The 22,633-nt window shown below is 41.3% G+C and overlaps 1 protein-coding gene across 1 annotated transcript in view; it reads right to left on the bottom strand.

Moving 5' to 3' along the window:
- Positions 1-1,562: 1,562 nt before the first annotated feature.
- Positions 1,563-22,633, bottom strand: part of LOC100665267 (zinc finger protein 14-like) — a 40,531-nt gene continuing 19,460 nt past the window's right edge. The window contains exons 4-6 of the mRNA XM_064279824.1: positions 5,117-5,243; positions 4,025-4,187; positions 1,563-3,435 (exon numbers count right to left, since the gene is read on the bottom strand). Of these exons, the coding sequence (XP_064135894.1) occupies positions 1,563-3,435; positions 4,025-4,187; positions 5,117-5,243 (2,163 nt within the window). The remainder of the gene's footprint in view (positions 3,436-4,024; positions 4,188-5,116; positions 5,244-22,633) is intronic.

The raw sequence follows: 22,633 nt of genomic DNA on the forward strand, positions 1-22,633 counted from the left end.
AAAAACTCATTTAGTGGCAGTTCAATTTTCTAATGTGTGGTCAGGAATTTACTGAACTCCCTTACTGGTAGACACTGACTCTCATGGTATCCACTATATCACTTCTATCAATAAGCACCATCATGGCACCCATGAATTTCATAGGATGATTCTACAAGAGGAACTGTTGCATTAAGGGAAGGTCTAGTTTGAAGGTTTCTGCTACCTGCAGGCTTGGTATAGTAGAGGGTCAGGAAAAAAGAGGAAGACTCTCATTGAGATGGACTGACACAGTGCTCCAACAATGGGCTTAAGTATAAAGATTGTGAGCATGGCACGGGACAGGGTAGTGTTTCTTTCTCTTGTACACAGAGTCACTATGAGTTGGAATCAACTCGATGGCACCTAACAAGAACAGCAGCTACCTGCAGTCACCATTTCCCAGGCTCCTTACATGAGCAATCAGTGAGGCAGATCCCAGTTCAGCATGTGGTAGAGTAGTGCTGGATAAACCTCCAGGACCAACATTCTGTTGTCTATCCCCATTAATACATGAACTCCGAACTTCTCCAGGCCCTGCAGTGGGTGTCTGAACCAGGTGGAGTAGCATCCACTATTCCAGAGCAGCCAAGCAACTGCAGTGTCACATCCTGCCTGGAATACACTCTTGGATTGTCAGAACTACCAAGACTAGAACTCTGTCAATAAGAACAGGCTCAGTGCCCGTGTGGGACAGAAATTCCACTGCAGCTATGTTAGGTTCGGCGCTGTGGAGGCTCACCATGGCCTTGGGACCTCAGAATGATCAATCCTGCCATGCAGACTCTGCTTTTAATACCACCATTTGAGAGAGTAATTTTCTGTGGGTTGACTTGGTTAAAACTTTTCTGTGCAGCTTCCTCATCAGTAAACCAGAGTTCATGATAGTAGCATGGAGAATAAATGGGATGCAATAGAAAATGTGTCCACTACAACACTAAACACACAGTATAATCCTGATTCTGTTAAAAATATTGGTTTTCATAGGAGGACGGGTGAAAGGAAATAATCAAAATATCAAGAGTTGTAAAAAGAGATGAAACCTGTTCAACATCATGGTATATACAATGAACATTGTTTCTCTCCAGTATACTTACCCATACGTGTTCCAACGGATTAAGGACATCTGAAAACTTCCCCATATTCCTTACAATCATAAGGACTTCACTGTGAGTTAGTTGTTTACACAGGAAGGAATAATAACGAAAGACTTTTTCACATTCCTTACATTCACAAGCCCTCTCTCCACTGTGAGTTCTTAGACATGTAACAAGGGATGAAGAGTGACTAGAGTCACACAATCCTTCCATTCATATCTCTGCACTGTGAGTACTGTGTGTTTAGTGAGCTTTGAGGACTGACTAAAGGCTTTAAACTCATAAGTTCTCTCTCTACTGTGGGTTGTTGAAAGATTAGTGAGGTGTGCCAACTGACTAAATGCTTTCCCACATTCATGACATTCATAAGGCTTCTGTCCACTGTGTGTTCCTATATGGCTAGTTAGGGATGAGGAATGACTAAAGGCTTTCCCACGTTGCTTATATTCATGAAGGCTTCTCTCCACAGCAAGTTCTTCTGTGTTTACTGAAGGATGAGGACTGACCAAAGACTTTCCCAGATTCCTGACATTCGTAAGGTTTCTCTCCACTGTGAGTTCTCATATGATTAGTGAAGGATGAGGAATAACTAAAGTCTTTCCCACATTCCTGACATTCATAAGGTTTTTCTCTACTGTGAGTTCTTATATGGCTAGTGAAGGATGAGGACTGACTAAAGGTTTTCCTACAATGCTTACATTCATAAGACTTCTCTCCGCTGTGCATTTTTATATGGCTAGTGAGCGAGAAAGAATAACGAAAGACTTTTCCACATTCTTTACATTCATAAGGCTTCTCTCCAGTGTGAATTCTTAAATGTTTAGTGAGTGATGTGGAACAAGTAAAGACTTTCTCACATTCCTTACATTCATAAGGCTTCTCTCCAGTGTGAGTTCTGGTATGTATAGCGAGGGACGAGGCCCAGCTAAAGGCTTTCCCACATTCCTTACATTCAAATGGCCAATCTCCACTGTGAGTTCTTGTATGTACAGTGAAGGAAACAGAATGATTAAAGGATTTCCCACATTCCTTACATTCATAGGGCTTTTCTCCACTGTGAATTCTTACATGTTTAATGAGGGATGAGGACTGACTAAAAGATTTCCCACATTCCTTACATTCATAAGGCTTCTGTCCACTGTGAGTTCTTATGTGTCCAGTGAGGTGTGAGGATATACTGAAGACCTTCCCACATTGCTTACAATCATATAACTTCTCTCCACTGTGAGTTCTTACATGCGTAGTGAGGGAGGAGGCCCAACTAAAGGCTTTCCCACATTCCTTACATTCAAAAGGCCTCTCTCCACTGTGAGTTCTTATATGTATAGCAAGAGATGAGGCCTTACTAAAGGTTTTTCCACATTTTTTACATTCAAATGGCCTCTTTCCATTGTGAGTTACTTTATGTATAGTGAGGCATGAGGCGTCACTAAATGCTTTCCTGCATTTCTTACATTCAAATGGCCTCTCTCCGCTGTGAGTCCTTACATGTCTAGTGAGAGTGGAAAATTGACTAAAGGTTTTTCCACATGCCTTACATTCATAAGGCTTTTCTCCACTGTGAGTTCTTATATGTCTGGTGAGATATGAGGGTTGACTAAAGACTTTCCCACACTGTTTACATTCATATGACCACTCTCCATCATGAGTTTTTATTTGATTACTGATGTTTGGGGACTGGTGAAAAAATTCTGCACATTCTGAATGTTCACAAGGTTTCTCTCCAGTGCAAGTTCTTATGTGTTCGGCGAGGGATGCTGCATGACCAAAGGCTTCCACACGTTCTTTACATTCATAAGAGCACTCTCCACTATGAAATTTTTGATGTAAAGTGATCAATGAGGGACGAGTACTGGTTTTCCAACTTTCTTTACATTCACACTTATGACCTCTTACGTGTGTCCTAAAGGATGAGAAACTACAGAAATCTTCCCCACGTTCATTACACTCACAGAGTTTCTCTCCAGTGAGTGTTGTCACATGATTCTTAAGAGTTGAGCTACAAATGAAACTTTTCCCACATTCCTTATATTTACAGGGTTTCTCTCCATTAAGAGTTCTCATAGGAGTGCATACATAAGAGACAGAACTGTAGGGTTCTTCACATTCCTTACACTGATAGGCACTGCATCCGGTGTGAGATCTGACATGCTGCTTAAGTGACAAATGATCCATGAAGGCCTTTCCATACTCACGGCTTTCAAAAGGACTTAATTCAGGAGTAGTTGTTCTGAGCACAGTAAGAGCTGGAATCTGGCTGAAAGTATTCCCACACTGCCTGCCTTTGCTACTTTCACAAAGGTTCTTTATTGCATGTTGTCTGTTAAAAAGAAGGGCAATATGCTACTGGGAATAAGTTTGCTGCTATTTCACCATTACAAAAACAGCAAATGTGTATGTTTGGTGCCCTGAGATGTCTCATGCTTCATAGGATAAATTACCTAATAGAGATGCTACCCTTAATGACAGTGGTTTAAAAATATGAGGCTTTCTGACAACTGTGTACAAGTACAATATGTTCTGAATACTCAGTATCTGACTCACATTTATGATAACAGTATATTGTAAAAATTCTCTGAACACACGATATTAGAGATGTCTCTATCTAAACAGACAGACAAGACAGATATAGATATCTATCTATACGGTGAAATTGTGAGAGCCGGAACTCAACAGGACTGCCTTTTTTCCGGGTCTTCCAAGTTTCTGCCTTTGGCAGGGTGCAGTCTTACATTTGTAAGACTACTCTTCAGTAGTTTTAGTAGATATTCACGTTTTCCTTCTCTGACAGTTTTCTCTCTTACAGAGATTCTGGTTTTCACAGGTTTTACTCTATTTTTTTTTTTAATGTAATGATACTTAAGACTGTCTCCTGAGGTACTGCTCTCTCTTGTGTGAATGACACTCACCTTGTATGTCTCCTTTGGTTTTTATGCTGATCTTCAATGCTTTGCGACTCACAGATTTCTCCTAACATGGATAACCAGGTGGTTTTCTTCATGATTTCCTCTGTAATATGCTCACTAGATAATTTTTCTCCATCATTAAGATCCCGAGAAACTGATGCAATGACTGAAGTGGAGGTTCACAATATGAGACAAAAAAGAAGGGAATTATTAGCAGGAAAAACAAAGCTGTGAATAAAGAAGGACTGAGGCATTTGGATGTCTGGCAATGGGCAGAAAGTAATTTACTAGGAAATACATCCACAAAGACACATGTAACATGAAAATGCACAATGTACAAGTATGAGGACAAGGGAACGGTCTTTCTCTATAAACACAGGTATGAGAAGACTGAAGAATGTCAGAAAAGTAAGCTCAGGTATCTGTGAAGGTCACTCTCCTCAATCCAAAAAGACATTTTCTAACTGATTTATTCAAATCTAATTGTTTCCATACAGGGCTAGTCTTTCAAAGGATTTTGGACTTCCTGCTGCTTCCCAACATGGTAACCATGAATGAGTCCTATCTCAACTCTCCTGGGACCTTCCTCTTGCTTATCTGGTAGAAAAAATGTGTATAGCTGACAGGTGCTCATGGAGAGAAATATATCATTGAAAAAGACAGTGAAGAACAATGAACATTTCATTTACACTGAGTAAATGCTTTGGTCTTCAGTCTCCTGAGATGAGTGGTATAAGTTTATTTTCAGGAAAATAACCATGTGAAACTTGTAATAAAAACAGTAAAACAATCTTCAAGGTTCCAAATGACAAATCTTTTCTCAGTGCCCAAGGTGCCATGGAGCCATTTCTCATACTTATGACACTTAAAAGTGCCTCAAGGCTTTTAACCACAAGATAAATAAAAAGTCATTTTAATAGTTTTATACATTTATTAAGAAGCCAGAATATGTAAGCTCCACAGAGCAAATGACCATTCCTGCATTATTTATCAATGTATTTCCATTCCTCAGCCCAAGTGCTACTAGCACAGGGTCAATGAGTATGATACACTTGTCGACTAAAAGCATAAATAAAAAAAAAATGCCATCCTTACCAACTGTGGCTAGGTTTCTCAAGGTTTCCATCATCACACCTCTGTAGAGTTTCCTCTGAGCAAGATTCACCAAAGCCCACTCTTCCTGAGTAAAGTCCAGAGCCACATCCTCAATGACAAGTGAGTCCTAAAACATCCCACAAATTCTGGATCAGCAAGATACCATATACTCCAATGTGTGCAAAAGGAAGGGTGAGGCTGACAGTCCTGGGAAACTAAGAATTCATAAGGCAGTCAAGTTATGAATCTTTCTATGTTTGTCACCTATTTTTCAGTAACTGAACAATTGTATCATTCTCTCTGTTCCTTACATGGAAACAGGCAAGGTACTGAAAAATTAAACTAAGCTCAATTGAGAGAGAGAGAAAACATGAAAGGGTTGTCCTCTTTTTCGCTCACCCTCTACTTTACCAAGCATGAAATCCTTCTCCAGGGACTAGTCCTTCTCAATAACATGTCCAAATTATGTGAGACAAAGTCATGGGACTTTTGCTTCTAAGGAGCATTCTGGCAGTAGTTCTTTGAAGAGATTTGCTCAATCTTCTGGCAGTCCGTGGTATATACAATATTCTTTGCCAGCACCATAATTTGAAGGCATTGATTCTTTGATCATCCTTATTCATTGCCCAGCTTTGGCATGCATATGAAGCGATTGAAAATACCAAGCTTTGGGTTAAGTGCACCTTAGTTCTCAAAGTGTCACTTCACTTTTTAACACTTTATGTAGAGGTCTTTTGCAGATTTGCCCAAAGCAATGTGTTGTTTGATTTCTTGAATGCTGCTTCCTTGGGTGTTGACTGTGGATCCAAGTAAAAAGAAATCATTGACAATGCCAATCTTTTCTCCATTTATCATGATGTTGCTTACTCGCTGAGTTGTGAGGATTTTGTTTTATGTTGAGGTGCACTCCACACTGAAGAAGGCCGTAGTCTTTGAACTTCATCAATAAGTGCTTCAATTCCTCTTTAGTTTCAGCAAGCAAGGTTGTGTCATCTGCAAATCACAGGCTATTAATGACTCTACATCCAATCTTGATGCCCCCTTCTTCATATAGTCCAGTTTCTTGAATTATTTGCCAAGTATATAGATTGAATAAGTATAGTGAAAGAATACAAAAAATGCTAAGTATATAGATTAAGTATAGTGAAAGAATGCACACCTTTCCTCATTTTAAATCACACAGTATCCCCTTGTTCTTTTGGAACGAATGCCTATTAGTTTATGCACAGGTTCCTCATGGATACAATCAAGTGTTCTGGAATTCTCATTCTTCACAACGTTATCCGTAATTTGTTATGATCCACACAGTTGAATGCTTTGCATAAAACAGAGCTAAACATACTCCTCACATTCTTTGCTTTCAGACAAGATCCATCTGACATCAGTAATGATACCCCTTGTTCCATGTCTTCTTCCAAATCCAGCTTGACCTTCTGGCAATTCCCTTTTGATGTACTGCTGCAAGCTCTTTTGAATGATCTTCAGCGGAATTTTACTTGTGATATTAATGATATTGTTTGATAATTTCCTCATTCTCTTAGATAATGTTTCTTTGGAATGGGCAAAAATATGGATCTCTTCCAGTCAGTTGACCAGGAAGCTGTCTCCCAAGTTTCTTGGCATAGATGAATGAGCATTTTTAGCACTGCATCCATTTCCTGAAACATCTTAATCAGTACTTCATCGATTCCTTGAGCTTTGTTTTTCGCCATTCCCTTCAGTGCAGCTTGGACTTCTTTCTTCATTACCATTAGTTTTTAGTCATATGCTACCTTCTGAAATGGTTGAATGTTGACCAATTCTTTTTGGAACAGTGGCTTTATTTTTATTTTTGATGCTTCCGGTGTCGTTCAATATTTTTCCCACAGAACCCTTCAATACAGTAACTCAAAGAATGAATTTTCTGTTCAGTTCTTTTAGCTTGACAAAAGCCGAGCGTGTTCTTATCTTTTGGTTTTCTATATCCAGGTCTTTGCACATTTTATTGTAATATTTTACTTTGTCTTCTCAAGCTGCCCTTTGGAATCTTCTGTTCAGCTCTTTTACTTCATCACTTTTTCTGTTCACTTTAGGTACTCAACGTTCAAGACAAGTTTCAGAGTCTCATCTGGCATCCATTTTTGCCTTCTCTTTCTTTCCTGTCTTTTTAATGACCTCTTGCTTTCTTTTGCTTTCTTTATGTATGATGTTGTCGATGTCATTCCACAACTGAATACTTCAAATCTTTTCTTAAGATGGTCTCTAAATTCAGGTGGGATATACTCAAGTTGTATTTTGGCTCTAGTAGACTTGCTCTAATTTTCCTCAGTTTTAACTTAAACTTGAATATGACCAACTGATGGTTGGTTCCACAGTTGGCCCCTGGCCTCTTTCTGACTGTTGATACTGAGTTTCTCCATCATCTCCTTCCACAGATGTAGTTCATTTGATTCTTGTGTTTTTCATCTGGTGAGTTCCATGTGTGTAGGTGCTACTTATGTTGTTGAAAAAAATGTATTTGCAATAAGGAAGCCACTGGCCCTGCAAAATTCTATCATGTGATCTCCAGCATTGTTTCTATCACCAAGGCCCTATTTCCCAATAATCCAATCTTCTTCTTTGTTTCCAACTTTCCCATTACAATCACCAGTAATTATCTATGCATCTTGATTGCATGTTTGATCAATTTCAGTTTGCAGAAGTTGGTAAACTTCAATTTCCTCATTTTTGGCATGAGTGGTTAGTACATAAATTTGAGTAACAGTCATATTAACTGGTCCTCCTTGCAAGCGTATGGATATTATTCCATTACTGACAGTGTTGTACTTCAGAACAGATCTTGAAATTTTCTCTTTGACAATGAATGCAATGCCATTGTCATTCTGAACAGAGTAGACTATATAACTTATTTAAAAAATGGCCAATACTGGCCCATTTCAGCTCCCTATTGCCTAGAATATTGATCTTTATGTGTTCCATGTCATTTTGGCAATTTCCAATTTTCCTAGATTCATACTTTGTCCTTTCCATTTTCCACTTATTAATGCATGTTTTCAGAGGTTTCTTCTCATTTTGAGTCATGCCACATCGGCAAATGAAGGTTCCAAAAGCTTCAGTCACCCATGTCATTAAGGTCGACTCTACTTTGAGGGGGCAGCTCTTTGCTAGTCATATTTTGAGTACCTTTCAACCAGAGAATCTCATCTTTCAACACTATACTAGACAATGTTCCACTGTTATTCATAAGGTTTTCACTGGCCATTTTTTTTTTTCAGTGGACTGCCAGGTCCTTCTTCCTAGTCTGTCTTAGTCTGGAAGCTCTGGTGAAACCTGTCCACCATGGGTGACCCTGTTGATATTTGAATACAGGTGGCATAGTTCAGACTTCAGGACCCTTTCTGGTAATTTACTGACTCAGCAGGTAGAAAATCAGTAAGGATGTAGTTGAACTAACAACACCTTCAATCTACTGGATCTAATTGACATTTTTAGAATATGGCATTTAGACATGGCAGAATACACAATCTTCTCAATCTCACAGGGAACGTTCACCAAAATAAACCGCAGTCTGGGCCACAAAACACATCTTAACATATTTAAATGATCAGAAATACAAATTATGCTCTCAGACCACAAAGGAATTAAACTAGATATCAGTAACAGAAAATAGCTACAAAATTTCAAAATGCTTGGAGATTAAACAACCCCCTTCAAAATAACACATGGGACAAAGAAGAAGTCTCAACAGAATGTATTTTAAACGAAGTGAAAATGAAACTACAACTTATTAAAATTTGCTGAATGCAGAGAAAGGAGTGCTTTGAGAAAATTTATAGCATTCAATTCACATATTAGAAAAGAAGAAAGATATAATATCAATAACCTAATCTTCCACCTTAGGAAACTAGAAAAATTGGAGCAAATTAAATTCCAAGTAAGCAGAAGAAATAAGAAAATTAGAGAACAAATCAGTGAAAATGAAAACAGGAAACCAATACAGAAAGTTAACAAAACAAAAAGCTGGTCCTTTGTGAAAATATCCATAAAATCGACAAACCTCTAGTCAGGCTAAGAAAAAGAGAGAGATGACACATGTGACTAATATCAGAAATAAAAGAGGGGTTATTACTACTGATTTCATAGACATTAAAAGAATAAAGTAGTATCATAATCAACTCTATGCCCACAAACTTAATAACCTAGATGAAAAAGATGAATTCCTTGGACGTTACATCTCATGTAAGCATACATAAGGAGAAAGAGATAATCTGAATAGGCCTATTATCTGCTAAATAATGAAATCAGTAACTTAACACCTTCCAAAACAGAAGGCACTGGGCTGAGGTGGGTTCAATGATGAGTTCTACCAAACATGAAGAAGACCCCCAAAGAGATGGATTGACACAGTGGCTTCAACAATGGGCAGAAACATAGCAAGGAGTGTCAGGATGGCACAGGACCAGGCAGTGTTTTGCTCTGTTGTATACAGGGTTACTGTAAGTTGGAACTGACTCGATGGCTCCTAACATCACCACCACCAAACACGTAATGAAGAAAGTATACCAATTCTCTGATATGTATTCCAAAAAATAGAAGCAGAGGAAATACTTCCAAACTAATTTTATGAGGCCAGCATTACCCAAACACAAAACCAGACAAAGATATTACAAAAAACAAAAACTACAGACCAATATCTCTCATCAACATAGATGTAAGACTCCTCAAAAAATGTTAGGAAATCAAATCCAAATAGGTTTAAGAAAAATCATATGCTACAACTACGTAGGATTTATTCCATGTGAGCAAAGCTGATTCAACATTAGAAAATAAACTAATGTAACTCATTCCATCAACAGGTTAAAGAAGAAAAATCACACAAACGTATCAATACAAAAAAAAGCTCCTGACAAAACTCAACACACACTCATGATAAGACCTCTCAGCAAACTGGGAAAAGGAAGGAAAGGTCCTCAACTTGATAAAGAACATTTACAAAAAACTTGCAACTAACACATAATTGTTGTTGAGAAACTAGATTATTTCTGCTAAGATTGAGAACAAGGTAAGGATGTCTCCACTCACGACTCCTATTCAACATTGTAGTAGATGTCCTAGGTAACACAATAAGACAAAATTAAATAAAGAAAAGGTATTCAGACTGGTAAAAGGCTGCAGTATGATGAACTACTTAGTATGGCCTTTCTCATCATGGTCCAGTAACTCCCACCGAGGTGATTGGGAGGGGCTATGTAAATAAGATAATTGTGGCCCACCAAGGGAATTGGTCAGTTTTGTCTTAAAAGAGAGCCAATTCCAGAGCAGAGAGGAGAGCCCACTGCCACCGAAGAAGGAGAGACCCACAGGACAGAAATGCAGGAGAGACTCACAGGAGACATTTGGGCAGAGATGGAGGCCAGGAAGAAGCATATGCCTTACCCAGGAATCTGGGGCTTGCCAGCCTCCACAACTGCGTGAGTGAGCCATTTCCTTTATACAGTTCATGAGGGCTGTAAGACACCGCAACGAATTAGGGAACCCAAAGATGGGAGGGAGAGTACTGAGGGGAGAGGGAGTAGTTGATGTTAGAGATGTTGGAGTGGTGCAGCAGCTTGGAAAAGTTGGACATTTGGAGCATCTTTAACCTCTGCCTCACAGGAACCATCTTTGTACTAATCCTTGTAAAAGAAACTGTTTAAGGGTATTCAGTTTTTGTTAACAGATGAAATGACTGACTATGCAGACAATCCCAAAGACTCAACAAAAAATTCCTAAAACTTGGAGGTGGTGCCAAGATGGCTAACTAGGTAGAAGCTACCTTGGATCCCTCTTGCAACAAAGACTTGGAAAAACAAGTGAATCGATCACATACATGACAATCTATGAACACTGACCATCAAACACAGATCTAAAGAGTTGACCTGAGTGACAGAGACTGAGAACAAACAACCACGGGGAAGCAGCGACTGTTTTCGGAGCCTGGAGCCAGAGTCCCAGTTAGGAAACCTTGGCGCCAGGCTTTGGACTGGGCGCATGAGAGCTGAGCACTGCATCCTGAGACGGCGCAAACACAGGACGCAGCCCTAGCCCCCAGAAGTGACCTCGGGGGAAGCCCAGCCAGTGCACGCAGACAGCGCAGCGACGCGGCTGACAGGAGGAGAAGTCATCAGGAGGCAGCGACTGGTTTTGGAGCCAGGAGTGCGGCATCCCAGCTGGGGAACCCTGGTGCTGGGCTTTCGACTGGGAGCAGAGGAACTAACCACGGCTTCTGAGACAGCGCAAGCACGGGACGCAGGTCTGACCCTCGGGGGCAATCTCTACCCAGCCAGCCCAAACAGTTGATGCGCCCCTCGGGAATCTCAGATAAAACAGTCATCCCAAGCAAGATAAGTAACTTTGTCTATATTCCGGGGTGCTACTCTCTCCTATTTATCTGAACCCTTACCAGGTAGCTTCATTAACATTGGAATTTTCTGAGCCAGAGAGTGAAGTGCTCTGTGGTTTTTCTTTCTTTTCTGGTCTTTTCCTAACCTATTCTCCTGGCCTGAGAGAAGCAGCTAAAAAAACCCAGGGACCAAAAATCCTTCCCTAATTGGACTAAAAATACAGAACCAGCTCCAGCCAAACATATGTGATCCACAGTCTTGGGCCTTCATCCCTACAGGGAACAAGGTGGCTATTATAATGCAAAGGCAATTCTGATACGGATCTGACTGTAATTGTTTTAGCAGATTACTGGAAAGACAAGTTTCCCAGGTCTGATATCTCTGCGTATTCAACAGAGCCCTCACTGACCCACAACAGGGAACTGAGGGCTGAAGCTCCCCCCAGACCACCTAGCCTCCTGCCTTAGGGGTCTAAGGAGAGTGACACCTACCAATCTGCAGAGGTACTTGCATTGGGGGCCTAAGGTAAAGCTGCAGAGCCCACCCACCACGGTGCTTTAGGAATAGAGACACACCTACCTCACTGGCACTTGGGGGAAGCCTGTCAGTATCCTGACCCCCCTGGAGTGTGAAACCCTGCTGCTACTAGAATCTGGTGCACACAACTATCACCACTACTTCTCTAGGTGGATAGGTGACAGTCTGCACCACACAGTTGATGAGCCAAAATCAGATTCTACTCAAGAATAGTGAATGGACTCTTAGACTTATATATCTGGTAATAGCCCAAACCAGCTGGTAATAGGACATAAGTGATTCAAGGGCTAAAACAATCGAGACAGCGCAATCTAGTAGCCCATCTACGTATATTGAAAGAAAACAAAACAAGATAAGACTCAGTGAGCAAATATAGAATAAATCACTACAATATCTTAGAGATGGCTCAGAGACAGCAGTCGATATCAAACCACATAAAGAAGCAGACCATGATTGCTTCTACAACTCCCCAAACTAAAGAATCAAAATCTTTCCCAAATGAAGATACAATCCTAGAATTGCCAGATGCAGAATATAAAAAACTAATTTACAGAATGCTTCAAGACATCAGGGATGACCTCAGAAATGAAATAAGGCAATCTACCACAGAAAAAGCCAAGGAACACACTGATAAAGCAGTTGAAGAAATCAAAAAGACTATTCAAGAACATAGTGGAAAAATTAATAAGCTACAAGAATCCATAGAGAGACAGCATTCAGAAATCCAAAAGATTAATAGTAAAATTACAGAGACAACGCAAAAGGAAGTCAGAGGAGCAGACTCGACCAATTGGAATGCAGGGTGGGGGATCTGGAGGACGAGGGAATTGACACCAATAAAAAATAATAATAATAATAATAATAATAATAATAATAATAATAATAATAATAATAATAATAATAGCTGAAGAAAAATCAGATAAAAGAATTAAAAAAAAATGAAGAAACCCTAAGGATCATGTGGGACTCTATCAAGAAGAATAACTTGCATGTGATTGGAGTCCCAGAACAGGGAGGGAAAACAGAAAATACAGAGAGAATAGTTGAAGATCTGTTGGCCGAAAACTTCCCTGACATCATTAAAGACTAAGGTGCACCTGACCCAAGCCATGGTGTTTTCAGCTGCTTCATATGCATGTGAAAGCTGGACAATGAATAAGGAAAACCAAAGAAGAAATGTTTATCATAAAAAAGGATAACCAATTACCGGTCTTAGTGAAGAATTTTGAATATACTATGTACTGCCAAAAGAACAAACAAACCTGTCTTGCAAGAAGTATAGCCAAAATGCTCCTTAGAATCAAGGATGGCGAGACAATGTCTCGCATACTTTGGACTTGTTATCAGGAGGGATCAGTCTCCGGAGAAGAACATCATGCTTGGTAGAGGGTCAACAAAAAACAGGAAGACCCTCATCGAGATGGACTGACACAGTGACTGCAACAATGGGCCCAAGCATAACAATGATTGTGAGGATGGGGCAGGACCAGGCCCTGTTTTTTTCTGTTATACGTGGGGCCACTATAAGTCACAACTGACTCAAAGGCATCTAACAATAACAGCAACATAGAGACAGTGAAAAGATCAGAGTTTGCCAGGGGGTCAGGGGAGAGATGGATAAGGGGAACACAGGGCATCTTTAGGGCAGTGAACCAATTCTGTACATGTCATGGTGGACACACGATATTTTATGTTTGTCAAAACCTATAGGACTAAACAATACCAAGTGTAAACCCTCATGTGAACTATGGACTATCAACATGAGGAGGTGACTAAAAGGATGGTCCCCGAAAGGAAATCAGTGGTTAATTCTGGATAGTAAGCTACAGCATAATTTCTGCTTTTATTTTCATCTGCATGCTATTCTCTAATCACTGGAATTTTTACAGTGACCAAGATTCATTTTCATGATCATAAAAAAGAAGGATAAACAACACGTAATACACACACCCAATGGAATATTACTCAGCCATTCAGGGAAATGAAGTCCTGATTAATGCCACAATATGGATGAACCTTGAAAGCCATGCAGAGTGAAAGAAGCCAGACACAAAAGGACAAACGCTATATGATCTCAGTCATATGAAATAAGCAAATATATAAAAATCGAAGCTTGTTAGCGGTTACCAGGGGTAAGGAGGGATGGGAGCAAGGGGGAGTTTTTGCTTAGGGGGCACTGAGTTTATGTCAATGGTGGTGGACTAATTTGAAAAATGGTAGCCAGGATGGTTGCACAACTGGAAGAATGTAGTCATTGTCACTGCATTGTACGTGGAGAAATTGCTGAATGAGTGTGTTTTTCTGTGTATGTTTTCACCACAATAAAAAGAAAACTAATTAAAAAAGAAAAAAATCATATGTGGGGGGGAAAAAAAAGAAATATCGACATCCGACTACCCAGCCATCTTCCACCTGACTTCCTTTCCAAACTCTGGAGGTTTGTGAAGGGGTTTGGACTCACCTATACAGTCCACCCCTGGGCCCCTGAAGTTGGTTTGTCCATTGCTGGGCAAGAAGCCCCATTTGCAAATGCAGTAGTGCCTGTCCCAGGTGCTGGTGCAGGTAGTGTAAGCTGGGCACGTGGTAGAGTCGGCATACTCGTTCACATCTGCACAGCATGGAAGGAAGAGTTGGGGCAAGGTTAGGGTGATGCAAACAGTTAAGCACTCAAATACTAGCTGAAAGGCTGGCTGTTCAAACCCACCTAAAAGTGCCTAGGAAGAAAGGCCTGGCAATCTACTTCTAAAAAATCAGCCACTGAAAACTCATGGAGTATGAAAACCCTACTCTCCAATACATGGGGTCATCATGAGTTGGCTTCAACTCAGTGGCAACTAACAACGACAACAGTAACAACAGTGCACCAGAGAGGAGCTGCAAGGGAACCTGAAGGGTGGGGGCGGCCTTGCTACTCAAAGGGTGGTTCATGGACCAGCAGAATCAACATCACCAGGGAGTTTGATGGACATGCAAATGCTGGAGGCCCGCCTCAGAGTCTCTGGGTGGCACCAATGGTTAGGTGCTCAACTACTAACCTAGAGGTTGGTGGTTTGAACCCATTCAGAGGTGCCTTGAAAGAAAGGCCTGGTGATCTGTCTTTTAAAGGTTGTACCCTTGAAACCCTACGGAGGGTCACCATGAGTTGGAGTCACCCTGACAGCAGCTAACACAACATGACCACGGTAAGACTTTGGCTTTTTGTTAGAGAGAGATGGGAGCCACGGGAGGGTTTTGAGCAGAGGAGGGACACAGCAGAAGCTAGGTTGTAACAGAATCCACTGTCTGGAGAATGAGCTAGAGAGGGGCTGAGGCAGGATGGCCAGGGAGCAGGTTACCGCAGGTGTCCAGGGGAGCAATGATGCTGGATGCCACCCGGTTCCCTGGACAGCACTAATGGTTTGTACTCAACTACTGATCTAAAATTTCGAGGTTTGAACCCACCCAGCAGTGCTGTGGAAGAAAGGACTGGCAATGTGCTTCCGTAAAGATTACAGCCTTGAAAACCCTATGGAGTGGTTCTACACTGCAACACATGGGGTCGCCATGAGTCAGAACTGACTCAGTGGCAACAGGTTTTTCTTTCTTTCTTTTTTACTTTGAGAGCCATAGGGAGGATGAAAAGTGTTGGATTCTGGGTTATTTCGAAGGCAGTGCTCATAGGATTTGTCAATGGATTGGGTGTGGGTTGTAAAGGAGGGGAGTCAATGATAATGCAAACTTTTTTGGCAGAAGCAATGGGTAGGATGGAAAAGCATGAGAAAGCTCTTTAGAAAGTCACCCAAAAACGTGAACAATGATTATCATTGTGATTTTTATCAATTCTCACTCCTGTTTTTGTCTGTTGGTCTTGAGAACCAGGCTCTTCCCTTGGCCAGGTGCCTTGTTGATTTCCGTTCTCTGCACCCGACCCCAGAGCCTATCTCTCTTCTCATTTCCAGGTTCCTCTTTTATCTGCAGAGAGGTCACTTCTCTTTGCAGATTTCCGGCATTTTACCACTTGTGGCCTCTCTACTCTGTGTTTCCCAGCACCCTCTTCCTCTAACTCAATCCCCCACAATTCAGACCCACCCCAAACCAGAAAAGCAGCCCAGCCTGTGTGACCTGGCCCCTGTCAACCTCTCCAGCCCAGCTCCTACCTGTCCCATCGGCCACATTCACCTTCACTCAGTTCCTCAAGCTCCTTCCAGCCCCAGGGCCTTTGCGCCTGCTTTTCCTGCTACTGGGTATGCTCTCTCCACCCCACTCCATTGCCTGGGTGACCTTGATTCATCTTTCTGTGTCCACTGAAATGTCACTTTCCAGGGAAGCCTTCCAAACAATCTCAGTAGAGTTATTATTACTATTGTTTTAACCCTACAAGGCATAGCTCTTGTCTTAAAACAAAGCAAAAAAAAATGGTTAACTTTTAGAACAAGAAAAATAAGTTGGGATAAGTTTAAAGCTTGACATAAAAATAAGTTGGAATAAGTTTAAAGTTTAATGTAAAGAAAACAATTTTACCAAATGCAAGAATGAGTGATAAAAGGAAAAAAAACATACAGGTCTGGGGGTATACCAAAAAAAACCCCAAACCAGTTGCTGTTGAGTCGATTCTGACTCATAGCAACCCTATAGGATATGGAGGAACTGCCCCATAGAGTCCAAGGAGCAGCTGATGGATTCGAACTGCTGACTTTTTGGTTAGCAGCCATGGCTTTTAACCACCACACCGCTAGGGCTCCTCTAGGGGTATAGGAAGATGAAGTTACCCAAATTTTCCTGTATTTTTGTTTACCATGCATTATATGTGTTCTCTGTTCTTATCTAGATTAAATAAGGCATTTGGATTTTATTATCAAAGGCAAAAAGAAAGAACATTTCCCAGATCCTTGCCTGGGTTTAGACTCACTCACTGCTATTACCGGGTCCCCTGTTGCTGTTCGCTGCCAGCTCGTCGGCCCCACCGCATGGCGACACCATGTGCAATGGGATTGGGCCATTGTGCTCTATGGGGTTTTCATTGCCTAGTTTTCAGAAGTCGATTGTCAAGCCTTTCTTCCTAGTCTGTCTTAGTCTGGAAGCTCTGTTGAAACCTGTTCAGTATCCTAGCAACACATAAGCTTCCACTGACAGATGGGTGGTAGCCGTGCGTGAGGTGCATTGGGCGGGAATGGAACCCTGGTCTCCCACATGAAAGACGAGAATTCCACCACTGAACCACCACTCCCCCAACCCACGCCATAATCTTCCTTAAGAATCCTAAAGAAATTGAAATTCTACAGCTGGGTAATTTTTTTTCTTATTTTCTCTCTCTCCCATTAGAATGTAGGCTCCCTGGGGACAGGACCAAGGTCAGTCTTAGATAAAAGCCCACCCCCAGTGCCTAACACTCTGCCTGGGGCACATGAGACACCCAACAGATATTTCTGAAGGAATTAACCAGTCACTCCCTTAACCCAAGCACATGTGTGAACATGCATATACACATACGAACACACACGTACACACACTCACATAATCACACACATATACACGTGCATGCGCATATACATATACACTCACATGATCACATATACATACACACACGTACACCTATACACACACACTTACTCAATGCACATACACACAAACATACACATAATCATACACACGCACTTGTTGTTCTTGCTGGGTGCCATGGAGTCGACTCACAATGACCCCATGTGGCAAAGTAGAACTGCCCCATAGGGTTTCCTATGCTGTTTTTTTTTTTATCTTTAAACAGGAGAGTATCTCCAGCTTTCTCCCAAGGAGCCACTGGGTGGGTTCAAACCACCAACATTTTGGTTACCATAGAGTGCTTAACCATTGCACCACTAGGACTCCTTACACACACACATACACATATAACACACGCACAATCTTGTGCCCTATTTGGAGCAGGCTGCAACACTGAGGTTGGGTGTAAAGAGAACCCAGGCCCCAGTGCCCAGGACGTCCCAGCATCTGTCCTCCTGCCTTGAGACAAACATTCCCACCTACCATTTTTTCCACATCTTACGGCTGGCTGTTCACTCTTTGCCCAATATTTGAAAGGCTCCATAGCATGTTGTTGTGAGTTGCCACTGAGTTCACTCTGACTCATGGTGACCCTATGGGTGCAGAGTAGACTGCACTCCAAAGGGTTTTCAAGGCTGTGACCTTTCAGAAGCAGTTGGCCAGACTTTTCTTCCAAGGAGCCTTGGGATGCGTTTGAACTGCCAACCTTTTGGCTAGTATAGGCATACTTCAGGGATACTGCGAGTTTGGTTTCAGGCCACCCCAATAAAGCAAATATTGCAATGACGAGAGTCACATGAATTATTTTGGTTTTCCAGTGCATATAAATGTTATGTTTACACTATGTTGTTGCTAGGTGCCATTGAGTTGGTTCCAACTCATAGTGACCCAATGTGCAACATACTGAAACACTGCCTGGTCCTGCACCATCCTCAATCGTTGTTATACTTGAGCCCATTGTTGCAGCCACCACATCAATCCATCCCATTTAGGGTCTTCCTCTTTTTTGCTGACCCTCTACTTTGCCAAGCATCATGTCTCTGTCCAGGGACTGATTCCTCCTGACAACATGTCCAAAGTATGTGAGATGCAGTCTCCCCATCCTTGCTTCCAAGGAACATTCTGGTTGTATTTCTTCCAAGACAAATTTGTTCTTTTGGCAGTCCATGGCATATTCAATATTCTTTGCCAACATCACAATTCGAAGGCGTCAATTCTTCGGCCTTCCTTCGTTGTCCAGCTTTCACGTGCATATGAGGCGATTGAAAACACCATGGCTTGGGTCAGGCACACCTTAGTCTTCAAGGTGACATCTTTAGTTTTTAACACTTTAAGGAGGCCTTTTATTTTTCTTTTTTACAGCAGATTTGCCCAATGCAATGCGTTGTTTGATTTCTTGACTGCTGCTTCCAGGAGATTTTCGATTTACTTTGCTCAGAACCATCAGAGGAATCACTGCCTTTGGCAACTGTGTTGGTTTTGTTGTTAGGTGCTGTCAAGTCAGTTCTGACTCATAGCGACCCTAATGCTATAGCCTTATGAAATGTATTTCTTAAGTAATAGGACTTGAAAGTTGAAATTATTCCTTGATTCATGGGCTGCAGAATGGATGTTGTGTTAGAAGGCATGAGAACAACGTTAATCTCCTTGTCCATCTCCATCACAGCTCTTGGGTGACCAGGTGCACTGTCAGTGAGCAGTAATATTTTGAAAGGAATCTTCTTCTTGAGCAGTAAGTCTCAATAGTGGGCTTAAAATATTCAGTAAACCATGTTATAAACCGATGTGCTGTCATCCAGGCTTTGTTGTTCCATTTATAGAGCACGCGCAGAGTAGAGTCAGCGTAATTCTTACAGGCCCTAGGATTTTCAAAATGGTAAATGAGCACTGGCTCAACGTAAAGTCAAAAGCTGCATTATCCCCTAAAAGAAGAGTCAGCCTGTCCTTTGAAGCTTTGAAGCCAGGCATTGACTTCTCCTTCCTAGCTATCGAAGTCTTAGATGGCGTCTTTTTCCAATATAAGGCTGTTTCATCTACATTGAAAATCAGTTTTTTAGTGTGTCCCCCTTCATCAATTAGCTAGATTTTCTGGATAACTTGCTGCGGCTTCTACATCAGCCCTTGCTGCCTCACCTTGTACTTTTATGTTATGGAGAAGGCTTCTTTCCTTAAACTTCATGAACCAACCTCTGCTCGCTTCACACTTTTCTTCTGCAGCTTCCTCACCTCACTCAGCCTTGCTCTGGATTAGGCTGTGGCTTAAAGGAATGTTGTGGCTGGTTTGATCTTCTATCCAGACCACTCAAACTTTCTCCGTATCGGCAATAAGGCTGCTTCACTTTCTTATCATTCATGTGTTCACTGGAGTAGCACTTAATTTCCTTCAAGAACTTTTCCTTTGCATTCACAGCTTGGCTAACTGTCTGGTGCAAGAGGCCTAGCTTTCAGCCTATCTCCTCTTTCAACATACCTATCCTCCCTAAGCTTAATCATTTCTAACTTTTTATTTAAAGTGAAAGGCTTGTGACTCTTCCTTCTACTTGAACGCTAAGAGGCCATTGTAGGGTTATTAATTGGCCTAATTTCAATATTGTTGTGTCTCAGGGAATAGGGAGGCCCTAGGAGAGGGAGAGAGACAGAGGAACGGCGGGTAGGTGGTGCAGTCAGAACACACAACATTTATCGATGAAGTTCACTGTCTTATATGGGCTTGGTTTGTGGTGCCCCAAAACAATTACAACAGTAACATCAAAGATCAGTGATCACAGATCACCATAACAGATATAATAATGAAAATTTGAAATATTGTGAGAATTACGAAAATGTGATAGAGAGACACAAAGTGAGCACATGCTGTTGGAAAAATGGCTTCAATAGACTCGCTCCATGAGGGGTTGCCACAAAACTTCAATTTGTAAAAAATGCAATATCTTCGAAGCGCAATAAAGTAAAGCACAATAAAACAAGATATGCCTGTAGTTGAGAGCTTAACACTTAGCGCCAAAGGCCAACGATACCAGATGGGTGGAGATGTGACACTTGCTCTAGTGTTGTAGTCTAGGGCATGCTGCCTCCCCTCTTTGAGCCACTTTTCTCCTCTGCAATATTCAGACAGAAATAGTACCATCATCACAGGGTTGCCGAGATGCTGTTTGAGAGTTTAGTATAGTGTCTGCACGAAAAGGGAGTTTAACAGCATGGAGCTGATTATTAGCCCTCCGGCTCCCCAGGTGATGCAGATGGGTAAGTGCTGAGCTACTAACTGAAAGCTTGGCAGGTTGAATCCACTCAGAGGTGCCTCGGAACAAAGGCCTAGTGATGGTCTTCCAAAAGATCACAGCCATTGAAACTATGGAAAAGAGAGCTGGGAATAGGAAGAGGATATGGAATGTGTGGCTAGTTGCCTCCAAGAACAACTGCCTCCTCTGCCATTAGACCATAAGAACTGGATGGTGCCCAGCTACCATTACTGAACATTTTGATCAAAAATTCCAGAGAAGAATCTAGATCAAAAGAGGGAAAATGGAGAACATAATTTCAAATTCTCATGGACTCTAGACTTTCTGGAGCCATGAAGGGTGGATGAACCCCTGAAACTATTGCCCTGAGATAATCTTTAAGCCTTAAACTGAAAATATCCCCTGAAGGCATCTTAAAACCTAACAACAGTTTAGCTTAGCTAGTAAAAAAGGTCTGCCTTGAGTATTATGCTCTTTTAAGAACTGCCTACATGAAGTCAAATTGACAATAGCACCTGGAAAGATTAGATAGGAAATTTAGGGATCTGTGAGTTTATGTTAAATAGAAGAGGAGTGACTCAGAAAAGGAGGGCGAGAATGGTTACACAACTCGAAGAATGTAATCAATGTCACTAAATTGTATATGTGGAAACTCTTGAATTGGTTTATGTTTTGCTGTGTATATTCTCAACAACAACAACAAAATAAATAAAATTTAGAAAAAAAAATCCATTTCAGAGTCAATCACAAAAGGACAAACATTGTATGAGACCACTACTATAAAAAGGTTTACACACAGAAACAATCTCTGACGCTTATGAGGGAGGGGAGGTGTGGGAGAAAAAAACACTAAACAATAGTTAAGTGGTAACTTTGGTGAAGGGGAAAACAGTACACAACACTGGGGAAGCCATCATAACTTGTTTGAGGCAAGGTCATGGAAGCTCCATAGACACATCCAAACTCCCTGAGGGACCAAATTAATGGGCTGAGGGCTGTGGGGACCATGATCTCAGGAAACATCCTGCTCAATTGGCAAAACATAGTTTCTAAAGAAAATGTTGTACATTCTACTTTGGTGAGTAGTGTCTGGGTTCTTAAAATCCTGTGAGCGGCCATCTAAGATACTCCACTGGTCTTACCCCTTCGGGAGCAAGGGAGAATAAAGAAAACTAAAGGTACAAGGGAAAGATTAGCCCAAAGGACTAATGGACCACTACTACAATGGCCTTCATCAGACTGAATCCAACACAACTAGATGGTGCCTGGCTTTGACAGAGTTCACAACAGAGGATCCCGAACAGAGCTGGAGAAAAATGTACAACAAAATTGTGACTCACACACTCAAAAAAAAGACCAGATTTACCGGTCTGACAGAGACTGGAGAAACCCCAGTCTTGAGTGTGGCCCACGGACAGCCTTATAGCTCAGTAATGAAGTCATTCCTGAGGTTCACCCTTCAGCCAAAGATTAAACAGGCCCATAAAACAAAATGAGACCAAATGGGGACACCAGCCCAGGGGCAAGGACGAGGAGACAGGAGGGGACAGGAAAGCTGGTAATAAAAAAAAAAAAAAATAGGGAACCCAAAATCGAGAAGCAGAGAGTGTTGACATGTCATGGGGTTGGCAACCAATGTTACAAAACAATATGTGTATTAATTGTCTAATGAGAAACTAGTTTGCTCTGCAAGACTTCATCTAAAAAAAAAAAAAACTAAAGTACTATGTATATTATCAGTTTCGTTTAAGTTGTCAAATTTGCTTGCAGAGGGTTGTGCAATTATTCTCATGGTTTTTAGATTTTTTTCCCCCGTGTTTATGGTATTTCCCCTTTGTCATTTCTAATTTTGCATAGTTGTG

The sequence above is a fragment of the Loxodonta africana genome, chromosome 3 (assembly GCF_030014295.1).
Source record: "Loxodonta africana isolate mLoxAfr1 chromosome 3, mLoxAfr1.hap2, whole genome shotgun sequence".
NCBI classification, from domain to species: Eukaryota; Metazoa; Chordata; class Mammalia; order Proboscidea; family Elephantidae; genus Loxodonta; species Loxodonta africana.